This window comes from Stylophora pistillata, chromosome 12, assembly GCF_964205215.1.
Source record: "Stylophora pistillata chromosome 12, jaStyPist1.2, whole genome shotgun sequence".
In the NCBI taxonomy this organism is placed as follows: domain Eukaryota; kingdom Metazoa; phylum Cnidaria; class Anthozoa; order Scleractinia; family Pocilloporidae; genus Stylophora; species Stylophora pistillata.
The window spans coordinates 20,055,417-20,079,805 of record NC_142530.1 but is presented as its reverse complement, the minus strand read 5'-3'; the positions used below and the strand labels follow the sequence as shown (position 1 = coordinate 20,079,805).

Below are 24,389 nucleotides of genomic sequence, written 5' to 3'. Positions count from 1 at the left end.
AACCACACCTTTGCAAAAACTTAATTTTATTTTCATTGCTTTTGCCATCTTGAAAAATTTTGGACGATGCACGATCTGAGATCAACTTAGAGTTCTGAAGAAAACATTCTGCCCCATACTCCCAGATGCTCTCCTGGTAGCTTGGTCAGAACAATTCGATTCGTTTAGTTTTTTTAACATTATAGCTAGATAAAGCATGTGGTCTTCAATGAAAAATTTAAAACTTTAAGCCATGTATACAGTTCACAAATATTATCAATAATTTACTTCTTTTTGCCTTTCTTTTTTCCCTTCGAACTACCTTCTTGTTCGTTCGGATCTTTCCCCTCGGCGACAGCCAGATTTTTCTTGAGAGCCAAAAGAATAGCCACTTCTGCGTCGACTTTTTCCTTCTCGGCTTTTTCCGTCTTCAGTTTACGGACCTTGTCTCCCTAAAAAACATAGTTGTGTCAGTGTCGTCAATTGAAATCCAAATTACGGCGCAGCTCTTGTTAGCGGCGTTGTTACACACCTTTCTCCAAAATGCCGTATGATGATTGTAAAGCCACGTGATAATGACTGACGCATTTTTATTTCAGGAACCAAAACGTCACCCTTTATTTGATTATTTTAAAATGTTTCATTTAGCCTGAAGCCACGGAAATGTTGTCCAAAGTTTAAAACAATTATGGACATCGTATGGATTAGGACCTTTTTTAACCACAGTCATATCAACGAATTACCACCGACTTTTACTTCTCCAAAATTCTTCATTGATTGACTCGTAATTTTCAGAGTTACAAACTGAATAATGTTCTTGCAAAGACGGTCAATTTTTTTGAATAATTAACTCTTAACTTCTATTTTACGGAAGAGCTTGTACTTATAGTCACCTAACACAGCTGTTCTGAAAGTTAAATGAATTATCTTCTCTCAAATTATCGTTAAGGATAAGAATCTAATAAAACAGGACAGAGCTGAATAACGTATACGCATGCGTTAGGTTTTGCCGCGGAAACACGGACTTTGAGTCGTTCGCATGGTTGATTTCCTATTCTGTTGCTTGGAGGCATCGTTTTCCTTGCTGCTTTTCTTTGACAGAACAACCTCCAAAAATTCGGTACACCCCCTAAAAATTTTCAAAAATTAATTTTCTCCTTAAAACCTCTGGAAATAGGAAAGTGCCTTCGACGAAACAGAGTTCCTCGGTCTTAAAAGTCAACCCCTATTATTTTCCGCTAATTTCGCTAAATTTTAGACCTAGGACACTTGAGCCCGCGTTGTTGACCGCATACCCTCTGACGTAGCTCTTCATTATTCAGCTCTGTCATAAAACAGTAATTCATCTGACGCGGTGACATGGTCGATTGTGTGGTGTAATCGTCTGAATAAGGCTTATTTCACGTAGTGCGACAGTTGTGACACTCGACATATTACCCTCCTTCTTGTCTGCATACCTCCGTTATTTTATTGATCGTTACCAACACGGACAAGCCTCTTATCCTAGACGATGGATATCGAAACAAGACAATTTTCAACTCTGCTGTTTCATGTTGGCTATTATGAGGCCTCACCTGCTTGGTAATCTCTGCTTGCAATGTTGCCACATCCATGTCAGCGGCATTCCCGTTGGGAGTATTCGCTGCTTTGTCGCCTGCAGTTTGTTGCTTTTGTTTGTTCCCGCCATACTTTGCGCGGAACTGATCAGCGGCGGAGGCATCAATCTTTTGGAACAGCGGTTTAGGCTTAATCATAAAATAAAACAAAAGAAATTTAATATAATTCAGTGCTCCATATTGTAGCCACAAATGAGTCAAACTAGCCGGTTTTAAAATATTCCATAAAAATTCACAAAAGAACCAACGAAACTTTGTCATGAACTTGGCCCGAAGATCACGATTCTGAATGAGAGTATTTTTCTCCACAACAGAAACGTGTTTGCATGCATCCTTCAAAGACCCCTTCCACTTCCTTTGGACCGGAAATAAAGGTTTCTCCGCCATAGAAAACGTTTGTGTTCATCATGATTTTCAAGATAAACCAACGTTCAATCGTTCGTCTCACGAAATACAGTGAGGTATCAGTTGCGTTGATATCGACATTTCGACTGCTGAACTGCTCGTCTTCACGGGTCACTTTTTCTATTTTGTCCTCCACTTCGCTGTCATTTGCTTAGACCTGCCACCGTGTTCCAGCGAGTTACAAACGCGGCTGAAGAGAGCACGTTTCATTTAATTCCGCATACAATTACATTTTTGTTGGTCTTCACGGGTCACTTTTTCATATTATTTTGTTCTCCACTTCGCTATCATTGCTTAGACCTGCCACCATGTTCCAGCGAGTTACAAATGTGGCTGAAGACCGCACTTTTCATTTAATTTTGCATACGATTACATTTTTCCTTACCGTTCCAATTTTGTGACCAGGCTGTAAATAGGGAATGAAGTTATCCAGGACAACATTTCCATCGTCGGAGACCTACAACACAAAGATCAGGGTCGAAAACTGTTAATTTTTCGAAAGATAGTTAGACATAAATAAACAGAAAAAAATGCAGACGGACGGACGGATGGACTTAAAGACATGCTGAATATTTCCTATCAGAAGGTTAGGATTTTCAAGTCGAAAATTTCGGTTTATTTCCGCCCTCGCTGTTTTTTCGATTTCGTTTGCTGCAAGAAAGATCTGGAAGTTTATCGCTAAAATTGATAAAAAAAAAAGTAATTGAGGTTTAAAATAAAAATTATAAAAATATCTGTGCACGCTAAACGGACCTACCTGTAACTGGCGTTGAATTTCTTCACTAACACCAGGCATGTAGGGGTGAATGAGAACAGAGAGCTGCCAGGAGAGGTTTGCTGCGATGCTAATAACTGTGCCAGCACGTGACCTGGGGATAGATATAACCACAGAGGTCAACTCTCTCTAAGGAGTGCTTTTCTGATGATAACCGCTTCACTAAAGCCGAAGCTGTCACAACTGCCGATTAGATCAAATAGTATTATCATGAAGGGCCAATTAGGATGAAATGTAAACACAAGCAAACTACCTGGAGCGCGGGAAAACGCGAGTAGTCCGAGCATTTGCGTTTGATTGGTTGAGAGGTGGCGCGAGGTGTTCCAAGAAATAAATTGGGTTCTTTGAGCCTTTACAGCAGCAGGTGGATCATTAGAAAGACATGCACTTGCATTGGGGGGAACCTCCACGTGATTATAACTCACCAAAAATATCACTGAGTTTTTCACATTTTTTAATGCAAAGACCCGAGGAATGATGAGAAGACACGAGGGATGATGAGAACACCCGAGGGATGATGAGAAGACCCCAGGGATGATGAGAAGACCCGAGGGATGATGAGAAGACCCGAGGGATGATGAGAAGACCCGAGGGATGATGAGAAGACCCGAGGGATGATGAGAAGACCCGAGGGATGATGAGAAGACCCGAGGGATGATGAGAAGACCCGAGGGATGATGAGAACACCCGAGGGATGATGAGAACGCCTGAGGGATGATGAGAACGCCTGAGGGATGATGAGAAGACCTCGTAGGATGAATAGACTCGTTGGATGAGAAGACCCATTGAATGAAAAAAACTCGTAGGATCGGAAGACCCGTGGAATGAGAAGACTCGCGGAATTCACAAAGCAAAAGACATGTTTTTTGCAATAAGTGCGTCTACTGAGGATAGACGTTTTTCCGTCTTGTCACGAGCGTGGTACAAGGAAAAAAATTTAGAGTACCCATGAGGTACCGAACCTCAGATCTTCAGATTCCGCGCTCGTACGCTCTACAGACGAGCTACAGACGGCGAGCTTGGCCATCAGTAGCTTCATATGTGAACTCAATTTACAAGTATTCGAAGTTTCCACGTTTACCTGTCTGATTCGCTTCCCTTGACGAGAACCCACGGCTGGTTGGACTGAAAATATTGATTACCAAGTTTGGATATGTTCAGCACACCTCTCAATCCTTCACGGAGCCTGGCAAGAAAACGTCGTAAAATTCAGGCTTAGTTCAGGCTTTCTCCCCGACTGGTCTCAAATCTTCCCAGGCGCGGGGGCTATGATGACAGTTACTATTCGCTACAATAATTAAATGAATGTTGATTCAATGAAAGGGGTTCGTTTGACCTGAACCGACATTAACAACTATGGTCCTCTTTGAAAGCAACTAAATTAATTAATTAATTAATATTTATATTGCACAAATTAACAATTGAATATGATCAAATGCGCATTACAACACTTTCGGGGGACTTTAGCCGGACTGCGCACCTTAAATTAAAAAAAACTTTAAGTAAGAATTGTCATGTGCAATCTGCGTCGATATTTGCCGTCCTTGCCTATCCTCGTTTGTTTCTGGTGTTTTTCTGTCTCACCAAACTACTAGTTTGTATACTCTATATCGCTCAAGGTACTTTTTTACAAAGTAAACACCGAATTACCTCATTTTTTCCAGATCATCAATATACGTCTTCAACTCTTTATTGATAAGAGCTAAGAAATTCTTATCCTCATCAGTCAAATCTATGGAGGGTATGGCACCACCAAAGAAGTTCTGCACAAACATCAGGGCCCTAAAAAAAAAAAACCAAACAAACAATCAATCAATCATTACTCAGCTGGTTACTTAGCTAGGAATAAAATATGTTGCACCAGATTGCTTGTCGCGAGACTAAAACCAAAGTAATCGCGACGACCAATCAGAACAAAGAAAGATATCAGAAGGAGCCAATCAAAAAGCAAACCGCCTAAAGCGCGGGAAAACGCGGGCGACCACCAAGTCGCGATTGATTTTCAAGTTTGCATCTGATTCGTTACAAAGAATGCACCGTTTTAGACCAATTACAGAGTGTGTCGGTGGAATTAGACGAAAGTAATCCCAGATCATTTTCGACAAAAATAAAAAAAAGAAAACGAAAATTGCTCTAAATTATTGAGATTTATTAAAATCTTCATTTTTACACAAACGCAGCCAAAAGTTTAGAACTGTTCAGGAGAATCTTGAATTGTTTCTGATCGTACCCATCTCTGGGATTGAGCTGATTTAGCTTTAGTTTACTCGGGTTTTCCCGCAGTTAACCCTTTTTTCTGTTAAAGTGACAAGATTTCAATCTCCCGTTATAATATTACCGCTGAATCAAACAAGGAAGCAGGGTTCTTGAAGGCTCTTGATTGTAAGAAAAATTCTCCTTGGCAGTATAAAGAGAAACGTATAGAGAACCGTACGGAGAATAGGCATACTGATGGCGGTTAGGGTGCAGTTCCAAAGCCATTAAAATCTTTTTAATGTCAATCTTTGTTGTTGAAGGCCTCTGAGATAACTTGATGTTACGCTTTATGGCAGTAACACGCGAAACGATCTAAAAAATTAATCTAAAAAATAACAACTTACCGATTGATGAAGTTACCAAAATTGTTGAGTAGTTCAGTATTATTCCGCGACACAAAGTCTGTCCAGCTAAAAGCACTATCCTGTTGATGACAGAAAGAGAACTCAGAGACTGGCACGTATGTAAACACAGTTACCCAGAGTTCTAAGTACCTCAGTTACGTATGTACCGCAAACACCTCTCCAGGTCATTCCACACAGTTTTCCATATTGCGCATAATATCACAGGTAAGTAGCGCGCTCACATAAAATATTGACGGCTTTTTCTCTTTGGTAGGAGCTCACCAAAGAGACAAATCATCATTTTCTCGCCAATATGGAATTGAGCAGTGATTTCCCTTCAGTAAAATAAATATAAACCAATTCTCAGTGTAGGAAAAGGAAACATTTTTGGAAACGCGAATTTTGCAAGTACTCGTAAAATGTAATCGTCATAATATTCTAGGAATTAGATATGGGTATCTACAAGGTATTACTGCTCCTAAAAGAATACGGGAAATCTGTTTTTGTCGACAACTTTACGTTGCTAGAGGATAAAAAAATCAGTGGGTAAAGTTTGACAAAAATCTCTGTGCAGGTTCCAATTCGGAGTAATGACATTACCATGAATAGTAAACTAATGACCGGTAAACGTTCAGTTCGGTGTCTTTCTGATGTTGCGCGCGCCTTATAACATGAATCGCCAATGGACACAAAGGAGCTGAACGCTGGCAACAAAGTACTATAGGCTCGAGGACAGTCTTTACCTGGTTCTCAGGTCTCACATACAACAGGTAGAATCTCCAGATGTCTGCCGGGATACCAGTATCGGCAGCATCATTGCCAAACACCCCTAGTCCCCGACTCTTCGAGAATTTGTCGTCTTCGTAATTGAGGTATTCTGAGAATTACAAAGGACGATCGACATTTATAAATGAATTCAAGGTAAACGAGAATAACTAAGCAAAATGACGTCGACAACTGTTGCCGAGTGTTGCTGTAGAAAATAATGTCCCCCAATTCCCGGCCTGGGAATAAAAAGGAGGCCCCCAATCACAACTGTCATCTGATACCAATGCCAATGATATCAAAAAGTTTGATTAGCTAAATCTTCGAGCGAAGTCGAGTAAGGCAAAAGCCGACAACACGATTCGACAGGTTCCGAGCGAAAAAGCCTTTTGAAACCGAGACAAGGATAACAATGGTGCATTTATAATTGCTGAAAAGTCAAAGAGAGACTACAACTAGCCCAAACTAAGAAAGAACTGATCTCGTCATGTCTCAAGAAATGGTAACAAGTCCAAACTATGATTTGATTCAGAGAGCGCGTGAGGTCCCCCGAAAAGAGTGAAACAGCAGAGCCTGTTTGACTGTACGCCCGAATAGCTGTAGCTTAACCTCTCGCCGTTCGACCAGTGACTTCGATGGATGCTCACCTGTTGCGCTAATGGAATTTAGTAAACTGTAGTTGTCGTCAGCTCCAATCAGAGTGCACGGGAACACAACAGTGTGGAAAGGGACATTATCCTTTGCCATGAACTGATGAAGAGTGACCTGTGAAATACACAGCGATAAGGCAGTTTGAGAACCAGTTGTATCCGGTAATAATACTAAGTACTGAGATATTTCAATGAAGGCGCTCAAACTAACTGATTTTTTTCTCTGTGCTGTTTCCAAGAACAATCCGCATACCAGGAAAAAAAGTGACTTGGATAAGCTGCGTCATCGGGTCTTGACGTTTTTTTAAGGGGGTGGAGGGGCGGGGGTGGAGGGGTGGGGCTGGTTGAACATTGCCAATAAAGAAGAACCTGTAACTTCAAGAGCAGATGTCACCAAGCTAGCGGGGAAGAGTTTTCACGCAAGTTGCGTCGAATATTTGTTCACATAAAGTTGCCTTACATACAACCCCTGGAATGAATTGCACCAGGCTCAGCCTCGTGAGAATTGTTTCGCAACACTCGGCGCATCGAGATTGCGGAAAAATTGTAAGCAAAGTTTTCTTGTAGAACAGCGCCTTAGGAATCAAGACCTAGTTGTGTTTCTTCGAATTTGAGAAGAATGACGTCTTATTACTCACTTGTTGAGGGTTTTTCCACCATTTTTCCCATTCTTTTGTGTAATTTGCTGTGATTGAAAGATATCTGATACAAGAGAAACAGAAACAAGAAAGCTACAAAACTGCCCAACAAGTCGAAGAAAACCTTCGCTACATGTGGGGAAAAAACTGAATAGACCTCAGGAAACAAAGCGATATATAACACTGAGTAACACGAGTAACAAACAGCTCATTAAGGTGACCCTCAAGGTCATTATTGTATTTCTTTTTGCCCAAAACATGAAAGTTAAAAATTTCAAGATCCGACTGCACTGACAAAAAAGTTTCGCATTTGTTTTCAAGTGCTGGTGCAGTCTCGTGTTAATGTTTTACAGCGCTATGAACAGAACTTACAAACAAGAGATGGTTTTAGAGAGCGTTTTCATTATTAACGATACTTTGAAGGACAGTAGATGTTCTTGGACCCGAAAATCTCGAGTTTTTTTTTTTATTGGAGGGGGGGGGGGGCAGAAATGCGAAAAATCAAAAAAAATTACACACATCTGGAAAATATGTTTAAAAAGGAAAGATATAAGTAGGAAACTAAAAATATGACCTCACCCTATTGGTGCATCAAACCACACATAGAAGACCTTATCCGTGTATCCTTCCAAAGGAACCGGGGTGCCCCATTTTAAGTCACGCGTGATGCACCTCGGTCTGAGCCCCTCCTGGACCCATCCTCGGGTAATATGGCGAGCGTTTGACGTCCATGTACCTGGAAAGAGCACAAGAGAGAAAAAGACCAGGGAGGAGACGTTGAACAGTTACAAGATATTTTTTGATCGTTTTTAGCTCTTAAGAAGAACGATGACCCGTCCGTATCACGGTATTAGCCCTGGATCAATGTCAGTGTCTGAGTAACTGCGCACCTTACCCCTCCCGTCCACAACACTAATCCCTACCTTGTTTTCAGTTGACTGTTGTTGAGCTAGGGGAGGGGTGGGTACGCAGCTGCTCAGATACTGAGAGTAATCTTTAGCTCTCATTTGAAAACTGAGGTATTTATCTACTGTTTGGTCTAAACACATTTCCGGTAAAAAAGAAAAAAATCACCAGACATCTTTTCTAAAGACGTCCCTTTCTATCACTATAATATTGTGTGAATACGCAAGGAAAACTAATAGGAATAAAAAGTTTTCGAAAATTCTCGGTTAAGTGAATGGGAAAGCGCACGGATAGAAATTTTTCCGAGTCGTTTCTACAACAGTATGAACCATTTGCTTGTGTTCAGAACTGCACACATTTTTCCATTTTTCTGTAGGTTAAATCTCTTACCTTCCGAAGAAGATTTGTCAACCCAGCTTTTTAAAGATGGTTCAAGCTAAAAATTGAAAGAAAAAGTAAGTACTGGATAAGATGTTTAAGAGAAACTATTGGAAACTCGTAAAGTGTACATGCCAAAAAATTAAGATCAGCACGCGCATGCAAGATTTTTCATTCTGTGTCTACCTTGGCCAGGTTCAGGAATAAATGCTTGCTACTTCTCACTTTTGGCGTTCCTCCGCAAACTTTACACCGAGGTTTCTGAAAGGCAATGTCATTTAGACTGTTAGCAGTCCCTTTATTTTCTGCGCTGAAATTTTTGGCCGCTGAAATTGCCATAGCTTAGCGAAAGAAATGATGAAATTTCGACGAGGCTCTCATAGCGCATGGATTTTTGGCGTAACTTATCTTGACATTTACACAAAGGCCGCTGCATTGTGGTGTCTTTCGTCAGAGCTGCTGCTTAAACCAATGTTTGTCGACTTTAGATTTAGCAGATCGAAAATATAAGTTAGCGACAACTTAAAAACTATGGAAAATTTCATTCAGTTGAACCCGGTTTAACTAAGATGTTTTGCTGGTGTGAATAGGGAATTAGATGTGTTTCCTTACATTAATAGCCGTTGACTACGAGACAGGCTTCACAAAAACCAGGGCTATAGTCAAGATGTTGCACAGCAACAGAAGCCAACTTGAAAGATCTCATTGAGAAAGAATTCTTAAGCATAACTATACCATCAACTAAAATCAAATAAAAAAAAACTAAATTCCCAACAAATTAAAGGAGGAGTTCTCACTTTGTTTTACCTTAAGTTCGATGGCGTTTATAAGCTTTCCACAAGAATCACACTGATCCCCTCTGGCATCCTGTACATACCAACAGAATAACGTTAGATCGTCCTTTTACGATCTCATAAACTGTTTAACAACGATGGAAATTTCAAAAAAAATTAGCAACACTCCCCACAAACACAAGGGCAAAAGACAAAGACAAATAACAACAGACAAAGAGCACTTAACGTTTGTGGAAACTGCCGGATAGCGAGAGTAGTTAAGAAATTAATAGGGAATTTTTGGGAGAGGTTTCCATAACTTCCATAACTAAAAAAGTGCCAGCAAAGTGGTTGACTCAGTTTAGGAATTGACCCAACTGGCCGACAGGTCTAATCAGTAACAGAATTCTCTCTAATAATGGAACGGTCCAGCCAATCAGCTTTGAATAACAGTAATAAGCGTATTAAATTGTTTAGAAACGATCTCCTGTACTCAAACGATTAATCTCAAAGTAAGAGTTACCTCAAAGTTACAGAAAGGACAGGTGCCTTCGACGAAACGATCAGCTAAAAATCTAGAATGAGAATAAGAAAATAGGACAAAAAAATGGTCATCAACGACAATTTTGCCAAAAAGTTGCAGCACCGCTAAAAAAAATGATAGTTGAAAGACTCGTCATCAGTTGAGTATCACCAAAAAGGAGTTGGGAGGTCTTCCCAATGTGTGAATGAAAGAAAAAAAAATAATCGGAGGTCGTTTGCTTTCGCTCTAACGCCTCTACTTTAAGTCTGGCACAATAGCTTTTTCGCGGTCAAAAATGTAAGTGCTAGGCAAACCTTTTACAGTCCACGCATTGCAGCTGTTCTAGTGTGTCCTCCACTAAGTGATCTTGCTTGTGAAGACGCCAGAAAATATCCTGAGCGATTCTAGTAACAATAGAACAAGAAAAATACCGTTAACGAGGTGGGAGAAACGTGGAAGCCAAATGTTTAGCAGGTTGGACACCAGTAGGATAGGTTCGGAATACAGCCCCAGTGAAGGTGATTGTGTTGTGTTCTCCGTTACTCCCCAGATCTGAATTGTAATTCTCCCTTTTAACTTCTTCAGATTTCCTTTTCAAAAAAGTTACGGGAATTTGGTGCCAGATCAAGACAACAACTTTAATCTGACCAGTTTGTCTATTTTCATTACTTTTTTACTGAATAAGTATTGAAATTTTAAGGAGAATCTACATCCTCGATCAGACAATTGAAGGATCAAATCTAACAGTGCCTCCCTCTCTCTACCATTGTAATGGAAGACAGAAAACTTTCAGGGAGACTTGAAGAATTCCAGGCCAGAAGGGGCTGCATCCCTAGAAGAATCCAATCCCATCGGTGAGAAGAGGCCGGACCGTTTTAGTCGCTTTATGGAAAAAAAAAACTCTGCTGGGAAAAGCTTGAGTGGCCATGCAAGTCTTTCTACCGTGTTTACTATCCCAACCCTTGAAGTCGTGACAAGAGAATACAGAGAGCAATGAAAAGACCGACAAAATTCTTGGAATTCGAAAAACAAGAGAAGCAAACAGCTAAAATGTTGCATTAGGATCTTACTCAGTCTGCTGTTGAGTAGTTGTTCTTCCAAAGAAATCAAACTTGATCTGAAACCACTCGTAGACTTCTTTGTGAATCTTGAAGTACTTATCACAGATCTGCTGAGGTGTAAGACCTTCTTCTAGCGCCTGGAATTAATGATAAAGGAGTCAACTTGACATTTGATATAATCAAGAAAAAGGTTACATCGGAAATCATAAAGACGTTTAGTGTGCAAACCTGTGATTTTAGAAGAATGATGGGGTGGCTGAGGGCTCTTGAAGGATATTGCTAGGTGCCCGAATTTCAAAGGCTTTCATAAAGCAAAGTTTCACAAGGACAAAGGTTTGGCCGCCTTTGATGGAGCACAGCCCTGGAGATTGTGGTCTTGCAAGAAAACAAAGGCCAGCAAAGGGTCTACAAATCATTCTTGAGTTTCTCAGGTTTTTTTTTTAATTATTCGCGTGTATAACCTGGTTATTGCCATTTGCCGTAAAAATGTAAACCGTAATGCCCCTTTTTCTAACATATGTGTTTTCTTTATCAACTGCTACGTCATTTTAGTTAGAGGTAACTATTGAAAGCGCCCAAAAGCATTTTCAGAATTAAAATTTTATGCCTCCCTTTTCAGTTATAAGAATGGATGTAGCGAAATTCATATTCGTTTAACCGTACGAAGAAATCCGGGAATGCAATAATTTTGCTTGGTTTTCTTTGAGTGGACAGGAAAACATGGGTCACCCTCTCAACCATTGTACAGATTAAAAAAAAAAAACGATAAAAAATTGCTACTTGTTCACGCGTGTTTTCCTCGTTTCAAGCAGTTTGCTTGTTTTTAGTTTAGCCCTTTAACTCCCAGAAGTAATTAGCATGCAACTTCTCCTTTTAATATCCACAGATTATCCAGCAAACAGGTAATGGAGAATACTCAAACTCATCAGGTAGAAGTTGTTACCTTGATTGAACACCAAATTCTCGTAACCGATTTACAAGGAAATGTGTAGCAGCCAGAGGGGAGAATTAACAAGCACATCTTGGCAGTTAAAGAGTTGGTCGTTGTGATGATTTTGGTTTCGGTTTTACGATACTCAATCCAAAGGAGCTCTTATGCCAGAAAGCTAAACAGCCTATAAGATAATTCGGTTTCATCAACTGAGTTGATTAAGTAAACTGGCCACCGTACAGTTTCTAAAGCTAACGTTTCGAGCGTTAGCCCTTCGTCAGAGCAGCCATTTACCTTAGTTTCTGTGGCTGTGCCGTACTCATCCGTTCCACAGATGTAAAGCGTGTTGTGCTGACGAAGGCGGCAGTACCTAGGATACAATGTAGACGAAACAGAGAGTAATGGTAAAAAAGATTTCTTCATCAATCAAGCTTATCTTTATGGAAAGACTAGGTATCATGTTTGTATAAATTGTGTCCCAAAAATATTTAAGCTCTCCAAATAATATTCCTATTTACTTCAGCTCTTTTGAAATTACTGATCGGATCCTTTCAATGTGACAGATCAAATTGCTCATCTGAGAGATAACCACTCATTACCAGTCCCCTGACCCGTGTCGAAGTCTTGACTTTGGTACTTGGGGAATTCATCAGACACAATTAGTATAATACCAATATTCACAGATTAAATCGTCTGGAAGCTCTCACGCTGCAAAGGTTTCAAATCTAATATTTCTGACTAAAGATTTCTAATTTCTAACTAAGAAAAAACGCTCACACGCATGTACACTGTATTTCAAAAGCAACGTGTGGCGAAATATGCTTCGAGGGTAACAAAATTTTATTTAGGGGTAAGATAGGTAGGAATCATCGCAATATGAGTAAATATAAGGCACTGAATTTCAATGATGGTAGCTCGCATCGTAAGTGAGGGCTGAGAAAGTTCTCAACGACAGACCACCCTTTATGGCTCGCTTTACTCGTTAATTTACCTGGCAAATACGTCAGCACTGAGGACACAACCAATGATGTTCCCCAAATGAGGCACATTATTCACATAGGGCAAGGCGCTGGTGATAAGAATATTCTTTTCTCCTTCAATGGGCAAACTATAAAAGAAAGTTAGTCGTTTCATTTCGGAAACATTTGGCAAAAGCTGAAAAATGCGGGCAACACTGCAGTCTCCTTTGCACCACCCTTCAAAATGTCATGTAATGCTGGAAAGCGTCGCGTGACATTTTATGGAAAGGCTGTAAGAGATCGCGCGACGTTAGGCTCATTTACCAAAATTGTTCTTACATTGGGTCCATAAGCCGGCGACGTTTCGGCCGGTTTTTGCTTCCTTGATTCCAGTTTTTTACTGCTTCAGCAATTTCCTCACTTGAAGCAACTCTGACTTGACCTACCTGAAACAAATTTAGACCAACGTTTATGTCGCAAGTTATTTGATTTCGTTACTTCAAACTAGACAGTTACAAGAGAGGGTGCGGGTTTTTTTTTAAATAAAAATCTATAAACCGCAAATTGAAAGTCCCGCTAAATTAGCAACCAGCAGTATACCTCATCTTGTGAAATACCATTCCCTTTTTCTTGCTGAGGTGGCTGTGATCCTAAAAAATCAAAGCAACACACAAACACAGACATTTAGCGCGCAATGCACAACAATCGCAGTAAACAGAGAATCACGGGAAGTGTAAAGAATGTTAAATAAGCTAAACACAAATCATAGAGATTGCGATATCTTCGCTTTCTAACCCCTACACGGGGCAGAGCGACTCAAAACAAGTCTATTGACCAATTAACTCGGCAGGACGACCTCAACTTTTCAACATTCTACCCTACGTTTAACTTCAAAAGGCTACAAAACATTAATTAGTTCAGTGAAAGAGGAGAACCAAAACCAGACAATGGAAAAGATCATAAGTATTGGCAAATGATAAACTTAACACAGTTAGGATGAATAGCCCAAAGCGTGACGTGACCTCCGGGGCCCAGTTGTATAAAGAGCGGATGACGCTATTCAACGGATAAATAGCTAACCAGTGGGATAAACGATATTAAAAGGCGGGTTTAGCGCTATCCACCGGATATAGATCTATCTCGTGGATACTGTTATCCAAACTTTGAACAACCGGGGCCAGTTGGACAAAATAACAGTATTCAAAGTGAACACTTTTTTTTTTTTGTACCACTGCTGTAAGTTCCTTTTTTCTCATCTTTTCCATTACTGCCTTTCAAATTTAGTTTTGTTATCATTTTGGTGAATGATAAGTCCCACAATGAATTGAGGTTGATACCTTTTACGCTCTGTTTCGATTTAGTTCCTTCCTGTGGTTTAGAACTTGGTGGCACCTGTGTTCCAGACATGGCCAGCAAAGAGTCCTACAACAAGAAGAACAACAATTTCCACCTAAAATAAGCAATGGCCCTTTTTGTGAAGGGCAGAGACCTTGTCTAGAAGCCCAGTGATCATGATCCACACCGTTGTAGTGCATCCCAATTTCAATGGCATGAAGCAAAGATGAGTGTTTCCATTCCCTTCCCTCCTCATTACCAAGAGAGGCTTAACCCTTAAACTCCCATGAGTGATCAAGACAGAATTTCTCCTTACAATGTCAAAACAATACCAAGCAGACAAGTTATGAGAATAAAGCAAAATAGTAATTTGGGGGATTATTAGTTGATCCAAAACGAAATTCTCCGGACTAAGATGGTAAGATTTGTATGACGAACAGTAAGGAGGATTTCTGATGAAATTTTTAAGTAAAGTAAAGTAAAGTAAAGTAAAGTAAAGTAAAGTAAAGTAAAGTAAAGTAAAGTAAAGTAAAGTAAAGTAAAGTAAAGTAAAGTAAAGTAAAGTAAAGTAAAGTAAAGTAAAGTTTACTGACAGTGTTTTCACAGAGTGGCTCTTCATGTATCACTAACTTATTAAATGCATTATAGCATCAACTTAAACCTATTTAATATTTACAATCATAAATTTAAAATAGCTAAACATTCCAGTCTGTATACACTTAGACTTAAACTAATTTAAAATTACTAAAGGCGTGCCTTCGCCCGGTTTTTTTAGTATTTAAATAAACGCGATGAAAAAATATGCAAATCATCACAGGTTTTCAGTTCCTTTGGTAGATTATTAAATAAAACGGCCGAGGTGTCTTGAAAGGTCCCCTTTTCTAAAAGAACCTGTAGTCTAATACAGTCTGATGAGCGCAGCTCTCTGCGTATAGGGACTCGTTGTAAGTTCAGATATGCTGGCCACTGTTTAAAATAAAGTGCTTTAAAGGTCAACTTTAGCAAATTAAAATCCCTTCTTTCTTCCACAAAAAAATCCCTCAATGATTGACCGCTATTTCTTGAAGCAACAGGCTTCACTGTGTCTCACTCGTTTAGGAGGAAGGGGTAAATTCTGGAACATTTCCATGTTACTCTCAGAATTTTGACCCATGAAAATTATGTTTTTGTTGAAAATCTACCCTAGTTTGTATATCTAACTTTTGTCTTTCTGTTACCTTAAAAGCAGATGCTCCTTTGTCTCCTGTCACCTCAGAAGCACTTTTATGGAAAACATCCTGTGACATGAGCTGACCATACCATTTTCTGATATTGTTTATCTGAGGATCTGCAACATCAAATAGATGACGAAAACAAGTAATGTTAACTATCTTTGATACTTAATGTGAACTTGAAACTATTACACTCTCCTGGCAAACAGAATTATCCACAACAAACAAATGCACAATAAAAGTTGACAGAACCAGAGAAGCTTGAATCAGCAATGAACAAGGGATGAAGTGAACCCCAAAGGATGACATCTGCTAAACCAAGTTGATCCTGAAACGCAAATGAATGACAGTCAAATGTCAAGCAAGTTTATCCTTTGCATTGCCTCTCTTATCATTATCCAACTCTAACTCACTCTGACAATATTTTTCTGTAGCCTTCAATTGTAAATTAGCTTTGCATGGCACAGCGCAAAGACTTCCTTTAGAAGGCTTTTAATTCTCAGACTTCTAAGTATACAATAAGCTGAATAACACAAATTTAACTAAGAAATTCTCTGAGAAGCTTCAGCAAACTACACTTAACATGTTCACCCAAAAGCCTTGAAGTTCTCTTCTGCACGAACTTCGTGCTCATCTAAACTATCTCATACAAAAAAAGGATAATTAACATGCAACATTAATATTCTAGAATACACTATATTTCTAATAGTCACAAATTTCTCAATAGAACATGCACCAATGTGGTGCCCTTCAAAAGTAAATGCTATGCATACTATGATAACACCATATAGACACGACAGCACAGGAATTGCTCAAACACAATGACAAAGCTCCTTTTTAGTTGAATTATTCTTACATGAACCCACCCCAGAAAAAAACTTGTATGCAGACAAGGCTTGATCAGCATGTGTCAGTAAATTCATCAGATCATCAACATGGCTGCTCTTTTGCCTACCCAGGCCAATAGATGATACAAGATGACGGAACAGAACAGGCTGCAATAAAATGGCAGAATGCTGATGAACAATTTATAGTCAACAAAATATCAACAATAATTATATATAATTAAAAGGGCAAAAGTTACCTAGTTATTAAAATTTATCCTAATTGTAGGTTTCATTGCTGACCAAACCATTATGGAAGGTTACACGCAGTTTGCTCTAATTCATATCAATTGAAATCTCTTTTCCAAAGGAGTGCACCATGATCTGCCCTATCAAAAAAATTGTTAGAAATTGTTCAAGTTGATCATATGCAATTCATGGTCACCTTCTCCATCTTTTGTTCTTTTTTGTTTATTTGGAATGTCCCTTGACCTTTACCCTTCAAAACATTAACCTCAATTACTGGGGAACTTTCACTGCTCAGTACTCCAAACTAAAACACTTTTTTCAAGTTGCCATTTGGAAACCTAAAATTAGAAAATGGTCATCAGAAATAGCATTTCAGTCACCAGAAAGTGAAAGCTTAAGGATAGGATAGAATCAAAGTGATATCCTAGTGAACTCACAGATATACTGTACAGAATATAATTAGAATTTGCAATACTTGAACTAGAAGCCAATGATCCAACATAAAGGATTGAGCCAAGCAAATCTAACCTGCAATGATCTACTCTCCCACTCCACCCACTGATCAACAATTGCTTCCCTGTTGGGATCAGGTGTTTCTTCCAAGTTGCTCTTGAGGTCCAACAGATACCTATACAGGAAAGGTTACCATGATAGCATCACAGATTATACAAATCAAAATATCTGATTGTGTGGTCTGACTGGTGACTGACACTTCTCTAACCTTAGTCATCATTAACATCGAGTGAAGAGTTGTTGTCAATGGCAAGTCTGGCTTCTGTACACTGATTGGTCAGTTTTGGTGTGATTTTATTGGCTGTAAGAAAGTATCAAGTGTTGTGATTGATCATTTAGATCCATCAATAATCTAAGGTTGTTCTGTTTGGTTTGTTTTTTTGTGCAAATCTTGTGAATAAGTTGTTTGTACCGTGCTGTATTTGTTGGCATCCTTTGATGGGAGCCTGTTCTCTGTCTATTGTTCCAGCTTTGCAAAATCAGTTCAACTTGTTGAAAACAGTTAGTACTGTAGGTTTGCTGAACACAAATAATGAACAGGAAATGACGATGCTGACAATCAGTTTGCTGAGCATTATTGACTGACAATCAGTTTGCTGAGCATTATTGACTGACAATCAGTTTGCTGAGCATTATTGACTTACAAATCATACTCTTGGGACTCTGCAGAATGCCTTACCTGGAGCGCCAATTATTTTTTTACCATGCTTGGCGAACTTATGTTGGGAGGTCAAGAATCCAAGTCCCCAACAGGAACAACACTCAGGGTTTTAAAAAAACTAACTAAAGCCAGAAAATGTGTCCTCCCTAGCACACTCTCTACTCAAAAGGTTTGACATCAGATTTTGGTAGCCTGATACCCAGAGATCACTGCTATGTAGTGGTAGCCACAAATTGTGCAGTTAATGACTTGTTATTAGTGGCAGTGAAGTGCTTTTGGAAGAACCAATTATGTACACATGTCTTCAGGAACTTTTCAGCAATACAGCCCAAACTAATCAACCAAATAAAACTTGGAAGGGGTGATGTAACACAGGCAGTTACTTATTGTGGGATAATTTCAGTTGCTTAACCATTACCATGGCAATAGTTGTTAGGGAAACCAAGAAAAAACATGATTTTGCAAATATAGTAAAAAACACAGAAAGGAACATACAGCAGAAGTTCTTTGCTTGAAAAATGCCTCACCATTTATCTTCTTTTTTTTTTTTAACAAAGGCAAAAGAAATCCAGTGGAGATACCCAGGAGAGTTTCAGAATGTTATGATTGTTTGAAGGACTCAATATTGCCATCAACTTTCTAGCTGGTCTTTACCACTCTCAAGAAAGTGGTAAAAAGGATAATTATGTTCTCCAAACCCAGTTTCTATGGCTTTTATTGTACAATCTTGCTACTTAAAGGAAAGTCATTCCCCTGCAGAGTTAGAGCATTTTAATGTTGCCCTTAAAAGCTTTAGAGGTTGCAGAGGAAAGCATTCTGTGCCCAGAAAGTAATCAACAAAAGTATCTGCACATACAAGATGACATCTACCACTAAGGGGAGGAAAGATCCACATCTTCTGCTTTGTGATACATTGAGAGACCTTTGTCTCCTGTTCAGCAGATTTAAGAAATAGACTCCAATACCACAGTTCAAGTTTCGGGGACAGCCGCATTAACACGGTGCTGCTTTTTTCCAGTGAAGGATACTGGGAGGCAATTCTCAAGGCAACAGCTGACAGAGGTAAATCCTCACTTTTACTCTACAGATTCAACAAATTACTCCTGGTGAACAAGTTTGTGTATCAAATCAGGAAGTCAAGTAGTTCTGATAAAAACTCCCAATTGCAAGAAGTTTGTTGTTCCATTTTGGAATTGATTAGCTCTGATAAGAGCTTCCAATCGCTAGAAGTTTCTGTGTCGACTCAATTTGAGTCAATGAGCTCTGATAGGGGTATCGAATGCAAGAAGTTTGGTGGTCAATCATGGAGTTAAAGAGCTCTGATAAGAGCTCCCAATCATATACAATTTTTTTGGTTGATTAAGGAGTCAATGAGCTCTGATAAGAGCTCCAGATCACAAAAAGTTTCTTGGTCAATTAGAGAGTCAATGAGTTCTGATCAGAGCTTCTAGTCGCAAGAAGTATGTGCGTAAATTTGAGTCAATGAGCTCTGATAAGAAGTTTGCTTGTCAATCGGAGAGTCAGTGAGCTCTGATAACAGCTCCCGATCACAAGAAATTTGTTGGTCGATCTGGGATTCAATGAGCACTGACAAGAGCTCCAGATCACAAGAAGTTTCTCGGTCAATTAGAGAGTCAATGAGTTCTGATCAGAGCTTCTAATTGCAAGACGTTTGTGTGTCAGTTTGAGTCAATGAGCTCTGATAAGAAGTTTGTTTGTCAATTGGGGAGTCAGTGAGCTCTGATAAGTATTCCTGATCACAAGAAATTTGTTGGTTGATCTGGGATTCAATAAGCTCTGATAAGAGCTCCAGATCACAAGAAGTTTCTTGGTCAATTAGGGAGTCAATGAGTTCTGATCAAAGCTTCTAATTGCAAGATGTTTGTGAGCTCCGATAAGAAGTTTGCTTGTCAATCTGGGAGTCAGTGAACTTTGATAAGGGCTCCCGATCACAAGAAATTTTTTGGTCGATCTGGGATTCAATGAGCTCTGATAAGAGCTCCAGATCACAAGAAGTTTCTTGGTCAATTAGGGAGTCAATGAGTTCTGATCAAAGCTTCTAATCACAAGACATTTGTGAGTCAATGAGATCTGATAAGATGTTTGCTTCTCAATCAGGGAGTCAGTGAGTTCTGATAAGAGCTCCTGATCACAAGAAATTTTTTGGTCGATCTGGGATTCAATGAGCTCTGATAAGAGCTCCAGATCACAAGAAGTTTCTTGGTCAATTAGGGAGTTAATGAGTTCTGATCAAAGCTTCTAATTGCAAGATGTTTGTGAGTCAATGAGCTCTGATAAGAAGTTTGCTTGTCAATCTGGGGGTCATTGAACTTTGATAAGAGCTCCTGATCACATGAAATTTGTTGGTTGACCTGGTATTCAATGAGCTCTGATAAGAGCTCCAGATCACAGGAAGTTTGTGGGTCAATTTGGGAGTCAATGAGCTCTGATCAGAGCTTTTAATTGCAAGAAGTTTGTGTGTCAGTTTGAGTCGATGAGCTCTGATAAGAAGTTTGTCTGTCAATCAGGGAGTCAGTGAGCTCCGATAGGAGCTCCCAATCACAAGAAATTTGTCGGTCAATCTGGGATCTAGTGAGCCCTGACAAGATCTCCAGATCACAAAAGGTTTGTTGGTCAATTAGGGAGTCAATGAGCACTGTTCAGAGCTTCTAATCACAAGACGTTTGTGAGTCAATGAGCTCTGATAAGAAGTCTACTTCATCTTGGTAATCAAGGAGTTGGTGAGCTCTGACAAGAAGTTTGTTTGTCAATTGGGGAGTAAGTGAGCTCTGATAAGAGCTTCCGATTACAAGAAATTTGTTGATTGATCTGGTATTCAATGAGCTCTGATAAGAGCTCCAGATCACAAGAAGTTTGTAAGTCAATTCAGGAGTCAATGAGCTCTGATCAGCACTTCCAACTGCAAGAAGTTTGTGTGTCAATTTGAGTCAATGAGCTCTGATAAGAAGTTTCTTTGTCAATTGGGGAGTCAGGATGCTTTTAAGATAGTTGGGATGTAGTATCAATGACAAGGTGTGGAGAGCATCCCATCCACCATCTGCCAGTGAAGTTACACAATGAGGAAGCAGATACATGTCTCTCAAGGACTGCCCTGATGATTACGATCCGGTATGAATGGTCTCTTTTATCCCAAAGTGATAAGAAATAATAGTTTGTATGACATTTCTAATTATTTTTCACTATTTCTTAAATAGTGCTTTACTGCGAGGATCGTGCACATAATACGTAAACCATATTTATGTTGATTTCCTTAGCAATCATTACCATGTTAATGGCTAAACCAAAAGTAATTATCCCACATAGAGTAATTGCAAAAGTTACTCCCCCCCTCCCTCCCTACAACGAAATTCAATATTTGGTTGAGCAGTTCCAAAGATACTGCTAAAAAACATTCCTGAATGCATGCATACATTTCTTGGTGCTTACAAAAACACCCCCAACCCCCTTTAAAAAAACAGTGCATAGCAAGTCACTGACCCCACAATTTGTGACAATGCGTGACATAGCCATGATCTCTTGATATCTGCCTTTCATAATCCAATGCCAAACCTGTTATGTACTGAGGGAGCTAAGTAGTGCCTTTTTTATGCCGCTGTTAAAAATCTCCTCAACTAATTATGCTGCCTTTGCCATGAAATCTGCAAATGGTTAAGACATTCTAGACAATAAACTATAGGCCTTGTCTCTAGCATCTTCTCTGTACTGGTTGATAGGGGACATTAAATCAAAGAACCCACGCACTTCTCATAGTGAATGAGCAATGTACACCGTAGCTCCAGGCATAATTGTGGTCTAGCCTTGTTATTCTTCATAAAGGGCCCTGTTCAATCCAGCTTTAAGCTGAACTGGGCCAGCTCGTCTAAATATCACAAATACATTCAAACATGCATAATGTCATAATCCAAACACTACCTCAAAATAAACACGGAGCTAGAAATCATAACAGGTGAATAATTTTGTGGAGAGTGCTCCTTTCTCTTGTACGTGTACTGGTAAGTCGTCTCTGTAAGAGTTCCTTGGTACACAGTTACAAGTAAACCACAGTCCCATTGAACATCTTCCACAGTTGAAAAGTTCAACACATATTAAACAAGATTACTGCTTCAAACTTCAAATTTGATCACAACTGACTACCCAGATGCCATATCCTCCATGCAATCAATTAATTAATATGTCATTTCAAAAATCAATGTATTTGGGTCATTTAACAATTATTCGCCAAAGGCGAGGTGAATATCATCAAATAATCCCCAAGACGAAGTCGAGGGGATTATTTGACAATATTCACCGAACCTGAGGCGAATAATTGTTTTAGTATAATTTCAGAGCTGAACAACAGAGAAATTTCTAAAATCATAACATTTTAGTAACATTTATTAACATTTTAGTTTAACATTTTATATAAACTGCAAAGAGCAGTTTATATAGCATCATATAAGGAACTGCTCAACCAATCAGATTGCTGGATACTCTTTGTTCAGCTCTGAAATTATACTAGAAAGTGTTAGTGAATTAAAATAGATATTGACATCATGATAAGATATTTTTTGATACACAAATGCTGCATTTCTATGATAAATCTAAGTTTGTATACAGTACCTGCATATACTGTTTGGACTGTATAATAAAACTCCATGTTCAGCTTCAAGAACTGGAAGCTATGAAAAAATTCAGAGAATTAGCCTTTGGATGCATCAAAACCAGTTGTTAGACACATGAATCTACCTAATCATTCTAAGCAGCATATGACAATCTGCGGTCTTTCCTTACATTTAGGTAGCTCAGAAAGCCGCAAAACTCTTTAACAAAAATTTTATCTCCCAAATCAGCACTCTTAACATCATAGTTATCAACGAACACTTTTCATTCTACTAACTTATTCTTGTTTTCTCATCAACATGTTTCCACCAATAACATAGCTCCACTTTCTTTAAACACATACACAACCCACAATTCCTCTATTTGCTCTGACGAAAGGGCTACTGCTTGAAACATCAGCTTTTTAAACTCTTTAGGTGGCCAATTTACATTTTCAACCTAGTTGATATAACCAAATTAGCATGATATTACCCCCGCCAATGCAGCACCACAGTTTCTTTAAAAACTTATCCCTTAATTTGTTATCCTTTGGTTAGCTTGATTTACAGTTATTGAATTTGACTAACTGATCACATCATCAAGCCCCCAAAACATTTATTAATTATTTTTCCTCTTAGCCCTTTAACTCCAAGAATGACCAGGACAGAATTTCTCCTTAGAAAAATATCAAGAAAATATCAAGCAGACAGGTAACGAGAATAAAGAAAAAGAGGAAATCAGGAGATTATCAGTTGATCCAAAACCAAATTCTCCAAACTAATGTCATAAGAATTGTATGACAGAAATTAAGGAGAATTATTAATGACATATAGTGATTGAGAGGGTTAAGATATCAAATACTTAGCAATTATTCCACGAGTGTGCATTGGATATGAGATGATAGATAGCCAACGAGGCACGTAGCGCCGAGTTTAGCTATACTCATCTCATATCCAACAAGCGTGAGTGGAATAATAATTGTTTTATTAAAAACTTTAAACTAAATTAAAATCTTGTTAAATTTTTTAGCTCCCTTTTAATTTTAGACTGACACACGCTGCTTAACATATTTATATATTATGGTATATTGGCTCATATGCTAATAAAAAGTCTTGAATTGCATTATCCAATAATCCAGTTTTTAATACTCCTGGTTAGTTCATGATATGGAAAGTGGGATAGGTTTTGAGAGCAATGGGCTCACTCTTAACAAAGCTATTTCCTGTGTAAAAAAAAATATTTTGAACAAACCTTCCTATCTCCTGGACAATTTAATTTGCTTCCATCTGATAAAGAAAGGTGAAAATTTATTATACTCATAACCCATTAGTCTATTATCAATCACTTTGTTATACTTCCTTCGCTGCATCAATTATGAGTGTATGAAATTTATTTGTTACGTCTTCATCTGCTGAACAGTTAGGGACATTACCTTTTTTTCATTTACAATACACAACTCGATTATCTCGTTGCTAACCTAGTTTTACGGAATTCAACTGAAATCCTAGTTCCACACTAAGAATCCCAAAGTCTAACGAACTTCTTATTCCATCAGAAAGGAATTTAATTACGAGGAAATATAAAGGTGATAGAAAAAGAAGCACAATCGCCTATCGATAATGAATAGCAACTGTCGGTTGAGAACTTTTGATTTGAAATTGTAGTCGGTTCAGAAGACAGATCTAGAGCTAAGAGACAATAGGATTGGGCGAACACCAGAAACCTAAACCAGTTCCGGTTTCCCTTTCATATCATTAGAGGAAGAAAGTTATCTGACCTTCATGACTGATGTATTGAACAGTGAGTGGAACGCCTGCCAGATTTTTTGCAGCCAAAATGCTGAGTAGAAATGGATTTCCTCGGTCGGTGTAAAGCTTCATAATTTCGCTAATTTGAGATGATAGGGATCTACGACAATGTAAAAGTCGTGTAAGTATTACAGATCGGAGGAGGGCGCCAGAGCTGAACCCAGAACAGGTTCTAAACATTTGACGAAATTAGTTCACGTGTGAGTAAAGCAGGTTAAGTCTCCGAGAAA

General features: G+C 38.9%; 1 protein-coding gene across 1 annotated transcript; it reads right to left on the bottom strand.

Moving 5' to 3' along the window:
* Positions 1-9: 9 nt before the first annotated feature.
* Positions 10-24,374, bottom strand: LOC111327508 (methionine--tRNA ligase, cytoplasmic). Its single transcript, XM_022931709.2, has 29 exons — positions 24,129-24,374; positions 23,603-23,637; positions 22,373-22,431; positions 17,107-17,206; positions 16,372-16,500; positions 15,758-15,833; positions 15,512-15,621; positions 14,297-14,381; positions 13,560-13,609; positions 13,299-13,405; positions 12,992-13,108; positions 12,295-12,370; positions 11,079-11,206; positions 10,323-10,412; positions 10,009-10,060; positions 9,520-9,579; positions 8,899-8,973; positions 8,725-8,770; positions 8,008-8,164; positions 7,429-7,492; positions 6,788-6,905; positions 6,119-6,252; positions 5,376-5,455; positions 4,426-4,557; positions 3,857-3,961; positions 2,758-2,869; positions 2,386-2,457; positions 1,554-1,724; positions 10-431 (listed from the first exon to the last, which is right to left on the bottom strand). Exons 1-29 carry the CDS (start codon positions 24,337-24,339, stop codon positions 264-266), a joined length of 2,919 nt encoding a protein of 972 aa, XP_022787444.1. The 5' UTR covers positions 24,340-24,374; the 3' UTR covers positions 10-263.
* Positions 24,375-24,389: the final 15 nt, after the last annotated feature.

Excerpts from the sequence above, each read along its gene's own strand:
- LOC111327508 (XM_022931709.2), bottom strand. The coding sequence starts at position 24,339 with ATGTTTAGAACCTGTTCTGGGTTCAGCTCTGGCGCCCTCCTCCGATCT. Across the intron at positions 13,109-13,298 it reads CGCCGGCTTATGGACCCAAT|TTTGCCCATTGAAGGAGAAA; the intron begins GTAAGAACAATT and ends TTTCTTTTATAG. Across the intron at positions 1,725-2,385 it reads CTGGTCACAAAATTGGAACG|CCTAAACCGCTGTTCCAAAA; the intron begins GTAAGGAAAAAT and ends TTTATGATTAAG.